General features: G+C 38.0%; 1 protein-coding gene across 1 annotated transcript in view; it reads right to left on the bottom strand.

Annotated features, from left to right (window-relative positions):
- The window catches only part of LOC106871571 (probable proline--tRNA ligase, mitochondrial), a 26,670-nt gene extending 14,859 nt beyond the window's left edge, over nucleotides 1-11,811 (bottom strand). The window contains exons 1-4 of the mRNA XM_052969111.1: nucleotides 11,225-11,811; nucleotides 3,182-3,359; nucleotides 2,107-2,174; nucleotides 672-752 (exon numbers count right to left, since the gene is read on the bottom strand). Coding sequence (XP_052825071.1) covers nucleotides 672-752; nucleotides 2,107-2,174; nucleotides 3,182-3,359; nucleotides 11,225-11,413 — 516 coding nt within the window. The 5' untranslated portion in view covers nucleotides 11,414-11,811. The remainder of the gene's footprint in view (nucleotides 1-671; nucleotides 753-2,106; nucleotides 2,175-3,181; nucleotides 3,360-11,224) is intronic.
- Between the last annotated feature and the right edge of the window lie 2,692 nt (nucleotides 11,812-14,503).

Below are 14,503 nucleotides of genomic sequence, written 5' to 3'. Positions count from 1 at the left end.
TACATTTAGTTACATTACATGGCCATGGTTTTAGATCGTTACGCTCTGGAAGACAAGTCAGGTGTTTTATCATGCTACTTGTCAATTCTGGGAAAATTATCGATACTCAAGCAGACTGTTCTGAGACTTACTGAACTCCGTATATTAAAAGACTACGTATCACGCACACACATTGAAAATACACTCATATACATGAATACACACACAATGAAAGACAGTGAAAATTCAACATTATAAAAAGCCCCCCAAAACTGTTGTGGCAGAAGTCAACATCTCTGAGACATTTACGGCCGTAAATAGACTACACCCAGCAGCACAGAAAGGAAAACCTATGTAGGCTAGGCGTGACGAAGAAGTTGAACCATTTCTCCTGCCAAACAATACTGACGTAAGATGGTCGCACCTTACATTATAACAAACACTAACCAAAACCTGTAATATATGCCCTTTAATATATTAATTTTTTTTTTAAGGTTCTAAAATGTTATTTACCTCATTTATAAATTAATTCAATTCTTCGATGTTGAAATTCTAATGAAGGAGGCTTGGATCTAGGTTAGAAACCATTGCTTTCTCTATTGGCAAGAAATCTTGAAATAAACTGAATAATGACATACATGCATACGTACATACAATGTATGTATGCATGTGTGTGTGCATGTATTACTAACCTGGTAAAGCATGATGGGAAACTGCTTCATGGAAAATGGTGAATACTGACCAAAGAGTGATGTGACAACTTCTTCATGAGTCTATCAAGAAAAAAAAAATGTAAGAAGCAAGAATAAAAACATAAATGTCACATAAAAAAAGAAGTCTGTTTAATGTAGCAAACAAATGCAAAAGAAACAATTCATCTTTAACAATGGAACCATTGCTGATCTTTACGTTCAAGTCACAAGATGTTAATTCTATTGGACCAGTGATGCAGAAGGGAGATAACTTCTTTTCCACATCACTGAATCTTCAATTGTTGAAGTACATTTTTAGTCTCTCAAAGTAAAGGAATTTCATGGTGTATTTAATATTCGTATTTTGTTAAAGTGGCGAGCTGGCGGAACCATTAGCACACCAGGCGAAATGCTTAGCAGTATTTCGTCTGCCTTTACGTTCTGAGTTCAAATTCCACCAAGGTCAACTTTGCCTTTCATCCTCTCGAGGTCAATAAATGAAGTACCAGTTGCGTATTGCAGTCGATCTAATCAACTGGCCCCCTCCCCAAAAATTTTAGGCCTTATACCGAGAGCAGAAACGAATATTCTTGTTTCGTTGTTTAACACTTGGTCAGATGTGATGAAGTAGATCTATGGACAAAACCATTCCATTCATGACCATTCCTTGTATTTCTTTAAGAATATGGGGTGGTACTACTACAACTACATTAATGTGTACCTGCTTTGTTTAAGATGATTAGGGTGCAATGTACAGGAGATTAGGCTGCTATTTCTAAAAGTCAAGTAACCACATAGAGGCTCCCTTACTGAGTCCTAGTAATTGTTGGAGGCCATCTGACACACAATGGGTGATAGTGAAGGTGTGTGGCTTAGTGGTTAAGGTACATGGCACACATTCATAATGTCATGAGTTCAATTCCTGGCAGTGCACTGTATCCTTGAACAAGACACTTTATTTCATGTTGCTCTAATCGACTCAGCTGACAAAATGTGTTGTATCTCTAATTCAAAGGATTAGCTTTGTTACATCGTGTGACATGTTGAATCATCACCACTATCATTGTGATCCATTGCCTGCTGTGGCATGGTTTCTATGGCTGGATGCCTTTCCTAATGTCAACCACTTTATAAAGTGTATTGGGTGTCTTATTTTCCATGTCACCAACACTAGTGAGGTTACTATGAAGATTGCAGGACCACAAGCTCAGCAGAAGGGTCAGTTTTATGCTAGAGGATGAGGGATTAAGGCATTTGAAAAGCAAGGGAAAGGGCAGAGCAGGTCTGTTGGTATGATTATCAAATCAGCAGAAAAATAAAGGAAAATTTAAAGTTGCAAGCCTGATAATTTTAAATGACAGTCAAAGTGAAAAGATATTAGGGGGTTAGCATTATTTAGACAAAGGTATAAAAGAAATGAATTTTTCACACTTACAGGAGACAGGCACATATCTTGGTGATGTCTATCACTGAGTTTAAAAACTTCCTTCAGACTCCATCGGCCTAAATATTTGATAAAAATTTATCAGATGGAAAATTATGAATTCAAGTAACATTTTATTAGCATATCCTTCAAATATGAATAATGAAGCATGATGAATACATAACAATATGTAAATATTGTGTTTCAAATACCACAGTATCATGGTATGGAGCAGATTATCAGATGATGATGATGATGATGATGATCATCATCATCATCATCATCCTTTAACGTCCGCTTTCCACGCTGGTATGGGTTGGATGGTTTGACCGAGAACTGGTAAGCTGGGGAGCTGCACCAGGTTCCAGTCTGATCGGGCAAAGTTTCTATGGCTGGATGCCCATCCTAACACCTACCACTCCAAGAGTGTAGTGGGTGCTTTTTACATGTCATTGACACGAGTGCTATTGACCTGACACCGGCATCAGCCACAACTACAGTCTTACTTGGCTTGACAAGTCAACACAAGCATGGTATATCACCAAAGGTCACCTAACCTACACAAATTAATGTGTGACAATCAAAATAGAAATTTTGAAAGAAGTATCTATAAAGCTAGTTTTTAAAAATTAGATGGCTATGGGGGCCCACTAAAATAAAATAATTATCAAAGAAGTCCACAGATAACAAAATGGTCGAGAACCACTGCTTTAAAGTGTAAATGAAGAGGGCTGTCTGGGTTCAGTGGTGTGTTCATTCTGTGAAGCTCTGGCTAGACTTGGAATTACTGGTGTAGCAAAGAAAAGGGCTACAGATTCTCTCACTAAAACTGCAGTGAGGGCCATTGAGCAGCTTCGGATAAAGAGGGCTGACCGGTAGTTAGCTGTAATTGTGATGCAAACCAGGGCTTAATCAACCGTGGTTGAATCAACTGGGTGAGAGGGTCTGATGTCTAAAGACCTGAAATCCTTTGAGGCCCTAGAAACATCACTGATGATGCACCTCAGAGCATCTGTTTGATCAATTTTGGTACAAGTTTTTAAATTTACAGTAAGAGGAAACAGAATGGAAAAGAAATTGCAATTACCTGATGTTTTCCATAAACTTGCTGGCACCATAGATGGCATGACCATCTTCTGAGCACCTGTTGCTTCCATTTCTTCATCAATAAGGCGTCTAAGTTTTTCCAGTGCCCTCATTCCCAAGGGAAGGATATAATAATGGCCAGAATAACACTGCTGAATGATTTCATTGTATAACATCAGCTTGAAAAGAAAATAATAATAATGATGATGATGATGATGATGATGATAATAATGATAATAATATGGCAAGACCATTTGTATGGACAGGCTAGCGATACTGTCGGGAGAGGTTATGAAGCAGATAGAAGAGACGGGCTATAAGTACTTGGGGATATTGAAAATGGATAAATTGATGGAGAAAGAAATGACAGAAAAATTTAAGGTGGAGTACTTGCGCAGACCGAGACTGATCCTTAAGTCGAAATTAAACGGACGGAATAAGATTGACGCTATCAACACCTGGGCAGTTTCACTCCTTAGATATGGAGCATGGGTAATCGCATGGATAGTAAACGAACTAAACAGCTTAGACAGAAAGACAAGGAAGTTGCTGACTAGATATGGGATACTCCACCCAAAAAGTGACACAGACAGACTGTATGCACCAAGAAAAAGAGGGGCAAGAGGACTGATTGGATGAGAACACATATGATCATGAGCCGAATACCCTACCCACCGATTGGATGAGAACACAGAAGAAAACAACATAGCATGGTATGTAAAAAATGCCACAGAACTGTTATTATTGGAAGTAAGAATGTCAGGCTTGTGTAGGATGGAAGATTGCAATGATAAAGCACTGTACAAGGACTTGAGAATGAATGAAACTGAATATAGGTGGATAAAGAAAAGAATGCATGGGCAATTTCATAGGGATGTTGAAGATAAGACAGACAGAGAAAAAAGATGGTTAAGGATGACTAAAGGATGAATAAAGCAAATAAATTAACAAAATATTGATTTCAAATTTTGGCTCAACACAAAATATCTTCTCAGCTTTTGCACTATTCTCACACAAACGCTCTGCTGTTACAGAAGCTAAAACTTTCATCAGACTAAATTTTGTGTAACAGTATTCATATAAGATATTTGGGCATGGCTGCTTTGGCACCACCTGTTTGGTACTATTGATTTGATGCTGACTTATTTGACATCAGACATGTCTCTCTCTCTCTCTCTCTTTCTTCCTACACTTCATCTGTTTATATGAGACAGCCCAGAATCAAGAGCAATAAAAAAAAAGTTGTGGATGGCCTACACTCCATAAGGAGCAAAGGGCTTCAGTATTGATGGGGAAGCACCTGTGCTGGGGGTACGTAAAAAGTACTTGTGCTGGTGCCATATAAAGAGCACCCAAGCCTGCACCATGTTAAAAGCACCAGGGCTGGTGCCATATAAAAAGTTCTTGTGCTGGGGCTATGTAAAAAGCTCCCATGCTGTTAGCTCATAAAAAGCATCCAGTACATTGTGTAAAGAGATTGGCATTAGGAAGGGCATCCAGCTGTAGAAACCAAGCCAAAAACAGGCTATGGAACCTGGTGTATCCCAGTTTACCAGCTCCTGTCAAACTATCCAACGCATGCCAGCATGGAAAACAGATGTCCAATGATGATGATGATGATGATGTGGCCCAAGGTTTCGTTATGCCTGCACAATCTTTTTGCAGTAAATTAATGTTTCTGTTTCTCTCTATTATGCTGGCTGTTGCCAATGCAGTTTCTCTTAACTTCATTTCTCTCTTTTTCTTCTTTCTCTCACTCAGTAATTAATTGACGATTGTCTGTTGTAGTTTGTCTTCTTTTTCCCTCTTTCTGTATCTTTCTGTTTCAAGTCCTCTCCCTTCTCCTCTCAATCACAACTCCCTCACTGTCAATTGGAAATGTTTCAACAGAAAACACATTAGTTTTCTATTTACTTTGATAAGAGAACATTGTCATGAATTGATTCCAGCAAAGTAATTACTTATACATACACACACACACACACACATGTGTGTGTGTGTCAGTGTGTATGAGTGTGCATGCATGGGTGTGTGTAGTGCATATTGATTTTGTATATTTTGTGATACAAAAACAAAAAGGCTCAAAACCCTTCTGTTTGAAGTTTATGGAACCTAACATACACACATATAGCCATCTATGTATCATAGTTAATGTAAATACATCATCATTGAAAGGCAAATTGACTGCTGTATTCATCAAGAGATAATATCTCTTATGACAAGCAGTATTTTTAAATACAGTACATTCACATCTCATCAACTATGATACACAGATGGCTATTTTAACTTAATTTTACTTCTATTGCATTTAATGGACTGTGTGTGTGTGTGTGTAATTCTTTTTAACTTGGGCAAAAAGCCAGCAATTTTGAGGGGAGGGGTAAGATAATTATACCAACTCCAGTATTCAACTGGTACTTTTTTCATCCACCCTGAAAGGATGAAAGACAAAGCTGACCTTGACAGCATTTGAACTTATAATGTCAAGAACCAGAAGAAACACACATACACACATGGAGACGTAATTACATTGATGTAGAAAGAGAAACTTGGAAAGCAGTTGTAGGAGGAGGAGGAGTTGTAAAGAAGCAGCAGTTTTCCAAACCCATACCATCATCATCATCATCATTTAATGTCCGCTGTCCATGCTAGCATGAGTTGGACAGTGTAACCAGGGCTGGGCAGCTGGAGGGCTGCACCAGACTCCAATCTGATTTGGCATGGTTTTCTATGGCTGGATGCCCTTCCTAACGCCAACCACTCCGAGAGTGTAATGGGTGCTTTTATGTGCCACCAGCATGGGTGCCATTTGTGTGACACCAGTATCTGCCATGACTACAGTTTTACTTGGCTTGATGGGTCTTCTTCTCAAGCACAACATAATGCCAAAGGTCTCGGTCATTCATCATTGCCTCTATGAGGCCCAACACTCGAAAGTGCTTTTCATGTGCCACCGGCCACTTTGCCTCCATGAGGCCCAATGCTCGAAAGGTGCCTTTTACGTGCCACTAGCATTGGTGCCAGTTATGTGACACCAACATCAGCCACGACTATGATTTCACTTAGCTTGACAAGTCTTCTCAAGCACAGCGTATCACCATATATATATATATATATATATATATATATTATATTAAGTTGGTTCATTGGTTGACTTCCCACTTTGCATTGTAAAGAGAGAGAGGGGGAAACAAGTGGACATACTAGGCTTGGTTGCAGTCAAAGAATAAATGAACGACCCTCTACACACACACACACACACAATGAAAAAGAAAGAATCGCTGAGACAGACAGGGAGGAGAAGTAAGTTACAGAATAGTTGGCTTATAACTGAAAAAGTCTCTGCAATAGTTGATATTTATTGTAATGAATATTTCTGCTCGATGCTTTTCAAACAAGCTGTTCATTAGCTGAGTAAATTCGTTTGCCTTAATCACTGGGGTATTTATTAAGTTAAGAATTTATAGCAATTGCTTCAATAATATTAATTAATACACTTTTTGCTACAATGTGCATTATCAGGAAATATAGCATACATACAATATTTATGATTTATCTTTTATGAAATTACCCGTGTTGGTAGAAGTTTACTTTCAAAGCAACACTCCAGTATGTATGTGTGTGTGTGTGTGACACTCCGTTGGTTATGATGACCCGGGTTCCAGTTGATCTGATTAATGGAACAGCCTACTTGCGAAATTAACATGAGAGTGGCTGAGCACTCCACAGACATACTTACCATTAACATAGTTCTCAGGCAGATTCAGCATGACACAGAATGTGACAAGGCTGGCCCTTTTGAATTACTGGTACAACTAATTTTTGCAAGCTTGAAGCAAGGTGAAATAAAGTGTTTTGCATCGCCGGGAATTGAACTCACAACCTTATGATCATGAGCCGAATACCCTACCCACCGATCCACGTGCCTTCACACACACACACACACACACATGTGCAATCATACGTTCACCTCCTTCAATATTAGACCCCACTTACTTGAGGTGGATCTTGTTTTGCACATACAGGGGGACATCACTTGTGCAGGAGCCATGAAAAAAGCACCCATTACACTCTGTAAAGTGGTTGGTATCAGGAAGGGCAACTAGCTGCAGAAACTATGCCAAAGCAGACATCGGAGCTTGGCACAGTCCTCTGGTTATCACTTTCGGTTGGATTGTCCAACCCATGCCAAAATGGGAAATGGGACATTGATGATGATGATGGTGATGATGATGATGATGGTGATGATATGTGTTTATATTTCTGCCATATATAAGGTAAACAAGATAACAAGGTTACATAACCAAAACTAAAGATTTTAATCAGTTGCCTTTTTTGGTTGATAGTAATCACTCCACTGACGTGCATAGCCAGCCAACTGAGGGAAGAGAACTTAGATGTGGCTAAGTAATCGTCCTCACATATAACACACACACACACACACACACACAAAAGTAGCCAATATTTTGGTTATAAAAGAGAAGGAAAGTTTATGTTTTCAGGAAATAGTCCATTTACTGAAAATAAGTCACATACCCACCAAAATTGTATTTAACAAAACTGAATAACAATAAATATAGGTACAATTGTTTTTATTACAGAATTACAATTGACACATCATTTTTTTATCTTCCTTTGTAAAGAATAAGTTTCTGATCTTTAATAAAAGCATGTAACTCTATCAGGATTGAAAGCAGCCACTAATCCTGCTGCTATCTCAAAAACTGCTAACCACTTATTGGTTTTAAAAGAATAATTTTGGCCACTCACTTTTAATTAACCCTTTAGATGGTTAGGCTGTTGTTCCATCTAATGTGACTCCGCTCAGAAGGCTGTAATGTTACTGTGGTAGGAACCCAGTGAAGAAATATGTGGAACAAAGGGGATAACTTTAAATACGTTGCTTGTGGTCATATATATATATATATATATATATACACAAGCTGAATGGGAGTGGTTGATGAACATTTATTCATATCTCTACATGCATCTGCGTGGGTTGTATGTTTGGTGTTAACCCTGGTGAAAAGCTCACGGACAGTGATATGTTAGAACCAGTGCAGTGTGTTGGTACTGTGTAGATGTTGTTGACGATGTTGGTGAGACATTATGGTGGCGATGAAGATGGAAGTCACTGTAATGTGGTCAGTGGTTAAATCTTAGAAAGTTTGGAACCAACAGATGCTGAGACTAGAAGGAGGTGAGTTTTTATAGCTGACGGTAGACTCAAATGCAATTTAGAAAAGACTGTCTCACATGACTTATTTGGAGGCTGTGATTGGTTGGGTTGCATATTGGTGGACGAAAGAGTAAGATACAAATTGCATCAATACCAATCAATCAGAGTGATAGACATAACAGGGTCCAAAACAGCGCTCAAACGTTAACTGTTACCTGCTACGTTCATATTTACTTATACACGAGGGTGAGTAAAAAAATAATGCCATTTTGTTTAAGATTGGTATAATTACCAACACAGGAACATGTATCATACATCAAAATGAAGCTAGTCCTCTGTGGATCACATCCCTACTTCTCAACATAGTCACAGTTTCTCTCAATAGCAATGTTCCACTTTCGAATGAGAGCACGTATCCCTGTCCCGTAAAATTCCGTTGACTGTTCTTTGAGCCATTTCTTCACTACCTCCACACTCACCACATTTAGCGCCTTCAGACTATCATTTCTTTGGCGCCATGAAAGAGGGTTTGAGAGGCAAACATTATTCCAGTGACGAGGAAGTGAAAACTGTAGTGAAGAAGTGGCTCAAAGAACAGTCAACAGAATTTTACGGGGCAGGGATACATGCTCTCATTCGACGATTTCTTTGTGTTGGTGGGTAGGGGCATGAACATGAAGGACATGCTTTTATAGGCTCAATTTTACTTTGGCAAATCTTCTCAAGCACAGCAAATTGCCAGTCGTCTTCGTCCTTTGTCATTTCCTCTGTGTGGCTCCACAGCAATGGCAAAAGTTTTCTAAAATACTATTTTTAAAAATTCTACTCACACTTCATTTTACATCATTAGCTAGGATGACAGTAAATTTTTATTGCCACTCCTGACATGTACAAAGGTAGCACACATTAATACAAAATATATGAATGAATAATTAAAAGGAAACAAATTTAGATTTGGTTACTCATACATTTAATTACTACAATTTACATTTTATTTCCCATAGAATAAAATAAAACTTGACAAAGTAATTAAGTGAATGATAAATAAATTGAAACTAATTATAATCTATCCATTCAGCAAATAGATTTTGTTACTTTCTGCCTCAAGAACTCATAAATTTAAGATAAAGACACCCTGATCGTCCCATGCTGCTTTCCTAACCTTCTTTCACATACATTTGCAGGTTTTCTGTTACTTGTATGTGCACTCACTGAAATCTATGTAACCTATTCTATAAAAAGCTTTCCAGACATCCACCACGGTCCAGCTACCTGGAAGAACCGACCTGCAGATAATGGGTTCCAATGTCTGCAATCTTCTGTCAGATACTGCCACCAATGCAGATTTTTCCTCATCTTCCAATTCTTGGCACAAAAACCCAATGACCAGGCTACCAGAGTTCAGTTATACAACTTCAATCATTGTCAACTTGTGTAATTTCTTTAATGAAGTTGCATAATGGTCCCTAGAAGAGAACCCAGTGGATTACAAGAGGATGTATGGTCTTGATGGTCAAACTGGATAAATCTAATTTCCATCAGAGAAAGGAAATAGAATCATAACACAATTCTTTAGCCCCCACTTGCAATCAGTCACACCCTGTTGCTTCATTCAATTGTCCACCATGACAGAGTTGATCTGGTTCGTTGGGCTGGAAGGCTCAGAAACCAAAATGCTATCACATTTGACTTTCTGGAAGAAGAAATAAAAGAATGCATTACAGTACGCAGTTGCAGAAGATATTTATGGGAAGATGACATCCCGTGTTTAGCCAAGTGAAAGCTATTAAAAAATTATAAAAGGTACCCTGTGCAAACCCGATTCATTCGACCTGCATGGAAACTAATAACGATGTAGTTGCTCCATAAGTGGTGGTCATGGAGCAACTAAATCGTTTTACTCACTCTTTTGAGGAAAGAGTTCTCAAGCAGGTGAATATCTAATATATCTAGGGCATTGGATAATGGATCGCACCCAGGTACACACGTGCCATGGCTGTGCTCGATCAGTATGCACCAGGCCCTACACAAGATTAACACGAAGCTATCGCCATCCTAGGCAACATAGTAAAATAATAGTGAGCGAATAATTATACATTACAGAGGCAATCCTTCGGTAGCGGTAGACGACGTCATTCACCTACACAACGCTCTCTGATGACATAAAGAGACTGTAAATACGTTTTCGACACTGGAAAGGACGAAAGGCGAAGCTGGCTGCGTGGGACTTGAACACACACTCCAAAATGTGATTAACTAAATACCGCAAGGAATTTTGCTTGCAGCTCTACACCGATTCTGCTTAGATTTCTAACACTGGAACAAAGTCATGAATTATGAGAAGCAGGTTAGTGAATTAAATGGACCCGGAAGAAAGTAAGGTGTTCCGAAATAGAACCCATGAAACGTACGATCGAAGTAGATCAAATAAGTATCATTCATACACCGAACTAATTCGATAGTTCATATAAAATTATTGAACTTAATTACAAAATGAATTAAGATTCAGACTATTAAATGCTTTAAATTTACGACAGGAAAAAAAAAAATTACTGATGAAAAGCCATGTAATGGCTTATTGGCCGTACTCTCCCTCCAAAATCGTGGCACACGTTACATTTTTTTGCAGAGAGTGTACAGTCGATTATATAATGTCAACCCTATTACTTATTATTTCATCGATCCTAAAAGGATGAAAGGAAAAGTTGACCTTTGTGGAATAGCGGCATACCAAAACAAATCGACAAGTGCTAAAACACATTTAACAATTATTTAAAATATATTTTGGGACTTTGATTATAAATTGTGATTTTTATGACTTTTCAAAAGGTTAAAAAGCAATGTCGATAATATAAATTTCCTTACCTTGTGACTGGAACAAGAAAGAGAACTTTTAGCAGGTTGAACCATGCCGAAATTTTGAAACATTTTCGATACATAGAGTCGTTTGGGTTTGTAAAAGTTACTAGAATCTGTTGAAACACAACGATGATTTTTGTAAACAAATACCAGCTGTTTACAGAGATTAAAGTGCTTCCTCAAATAAAGAGACATGATGATAGTTGAAAGATCTTTCCTTATAACATATTATGATTTCTGTTATGTTGTGGTGCGAAACTGACATGAATACCCAGCCTCGTTCTGGGTAATAGAATATCGCTTACTTACGTCTAACTAATAACCTTAATAAGACATTGCTGGTCCTTTTATAATATTTCACCTATTTCTACTTTTGACACAAGGCCTGAAATTTTAGAGGAAAAAGCTAGTCGATTACTTCGACCTCAATACTCAACTGGTACTTATTTTATCGACATCGAAAAGATGAATGGCACAGTTGGCCTCAACGGGATTTGAACTCGGACGTAAAGAACCAGGAGAAATGCTGTCTGCCAAGCAATTTGCCCGGCGCGTTAACGATTCTATCAGCTCGTCACCTTAACAACAGCGATAGGCACAAGGCCTGAATTTTGGTGGACGGGTGCTAGTCGACCTCGGTAGAATTTGAACTCAGAGCATAAAAATTTAGAGGAAATGCCGTCCGCTAAACATTTTATTCTTTCCTACTTTAGGCACAAGGCCCGAAATTTTAGGAGAGGAGGCCAATCGATTAGATCGACTCTAGTACGCAACGGGTACTTAATTTATCGACCCCGAAAGGATGAAAAGTAAAGTCGACGTCGGCGGAATTTGAACTCAGAACGTAACAGCAAACGAAATACCACTAAACATTTCGCCCTGCGTGCTAACGTTTCTTATTTCTTTATTGCCCACAAGGGGCTAAACATAGAAGGGACAAACAAGGGCAGACAAAGGGATTAAGTCGATTACATCGACCTCAGTGCGTAACTGGTACTTAATTTATCGACCCCGAAAGGATGAAAGGCAAAGTCGATCGACCTCGGCGGAATTTGAACTCAGAACGTAACAGCAGACGAAATACCGCTGAGCGTTTCGCCTGGCGTGCTAACGTTTCTGCCAGCTCGCCTCCTTAGACATTGATTTTCTAACAAATTTACAGCCAAGTATTAAATGCATTCGATGCGTACACTTCCTGGACAGAATTAATTACATTTACAATATACATCTCTATTTCTAAACTTAAATTAAAAACTGAAAATTATTTGTATTAGTTTATATTGATCTTTGTTAATTCTGTAAGGAAGTCATTGGAGCCCTAAATCGTGCAGTTTTGGTGAAAGCGATTCCATAACTTAGTATATTGGTTTCAAATATTAGCACGAGGCCAGCAATTTCGGAGGAGCGGGGTAAATCAATTACATTGACTCCATTAGTCAACTGGTACTTATTTTATCGACCCCAAAAGGATAAAAGACAAAGTCAGGCGGTTCTGGCAATGACCACGCTGAAAAGGTGTTTTTTATGTGCCACCTGCACGGGAGCCAGTCCGGCGGCACTGGCAACGACCACACTTGAATGTTGTTTTTCATGTGCCACCGGCACATGCAACGGTAAGGCAACGCTGGCAACGATCAAGCTTTTCACGTGTGACCAGCACAGGAGCCAATCCGTGGCCCTGGCAACGATCACACTCGGATATGCTTTTAACGTTCTGCTTTAATAAAATAGGGGCTAATACACTTGATGTAGTAAGCCCAAAGAATTTCAATTTTAATTATTTAAAATTACATTCTTAGGAGGTGATATTAAGCTTACAAGAAGATATTACTCTTAGATCTTAGCCATGGCATGAAGCCTAGTGATTAGGTCCATGATCATAAGATCAGCAGTTCATTTCATGGGTCGGGTGGTGCTTTATGTCCTTGAGCCAGGCACTTCATTCAATTTCACTCCAGTCTGCTCAGCTAAAAAAGAGTTTCAATCTTGGAAGTGCTGTTGGGTCAAGAGTGAGGGTTTTTGTGTCTGACCGTTGCTGCATAGGAACCTGGAACAATCTGAAAACATGGTACTTTACCATACTATACTTATTCATGAGTGATGGCTGGTTGAAAACAAATCATTAACTGAATGACTAAACTATGATAAGAAAAAAAACACAAAAAAGATGAAGAGAGACAACCCCAACCCCAGATTTTAATTAATTAGATATAGAGTACTGTGCTGTTGAGTGCGATCTTTAGCAGCACAGTTACAACTCCGCACATATTCCAACCTTATTATACCTCAACAATGAATGTAGCAAAGCTCCTAGAATTGAAGCCTCACAGCTTTAGTTACTAGGATCAGACCACATTTAGATCAGGTGATGTAATCTGAATATGAGCCAATCAGCTTGCAGAAATATCACCCCATGTTAAAGAATATTCTATCATGTTCCAGCGTTTCCTCATGTAAAAAGGAATTATAGAAGCAACAATCCAGGCAAGCACAGCAGAAGGGGTAGAGAGGTGGCTGAGAACACACTGCGGACGCATATTTTGTAAATGACCATTGATTATCATAATACCCAGGATACCTTCTGCATGAAAACTTCATAGTAAAGGGAACATTTATATACTAGATGCAGATTATTTCCCCTTGCCATTTTTGGCCAGAGTCAGTTATTTAAATAATGATTTATTATCAATATTAAGGGTGTAATTTTTTTAATTAATTTAAGTTTTTTACATCAAGCATCAGAGTTATCTAAATATTTTTATTATAATTTGGTAAATATTCTTTGGATTTTAGGAATTGATTCTAATAATATTGGTTTCTTTCAAGGAATTAACCTTGAGAAAATTTCTGAATGTATTCCTGCAATCATTAAGCATGTTTTGATGTTTTGATTGCATTTAATTAAAATTGCTTATCGAAACGTTCATAATGTTTGATTTTTTTTTTCTTTTATTGATATTTATTTTTGCACGCTTCTTTTTCTTCCATTCTTTTTATTTTATTTTATTTCATTTATTTATTTATTCTTTTTTTTTTTTCACAAGAACAAATTGGATTTAATTCACCAGTGTAACCATTAAGCAATATTTAATGTATTAAAATATGATTATCAAATGAATTTCTTTTGAGAAAAATCTATTGATCACTACAACCAAATTGACCATTAAGAGACTTCAAAGAAATTCCAAGGGCTCAAAAAATTCCTTTGTAGAAGTTAATCTCCTTGAATGTTTAATTCTACCTTTGAAATTTTAATAATTTTCAAGAAAGGAAAGCTGTTATTTC

Source organism: Octopus bimaculoides, chromosome 7, assembly GCF_001194135.2.
Source record: "Octopus bimaculoides isolate UCB-OBI-ISO-001 chromosome 7, ASM119413v2, whole genome shotgun sequence".
NCBI classification, from domain to species: domain Eukaryota; kingdom Metazoa; phylum Mollusca; class Cephalopoda; order Octopoda; family Octopodidae; genus Octopus; species Octopus bimaculoides.
The sequence above is the reverse complement of the archived record's forward strand: the minus strand, read 5'-3'. Positions and strand labels throughout refer to the sequence as shown.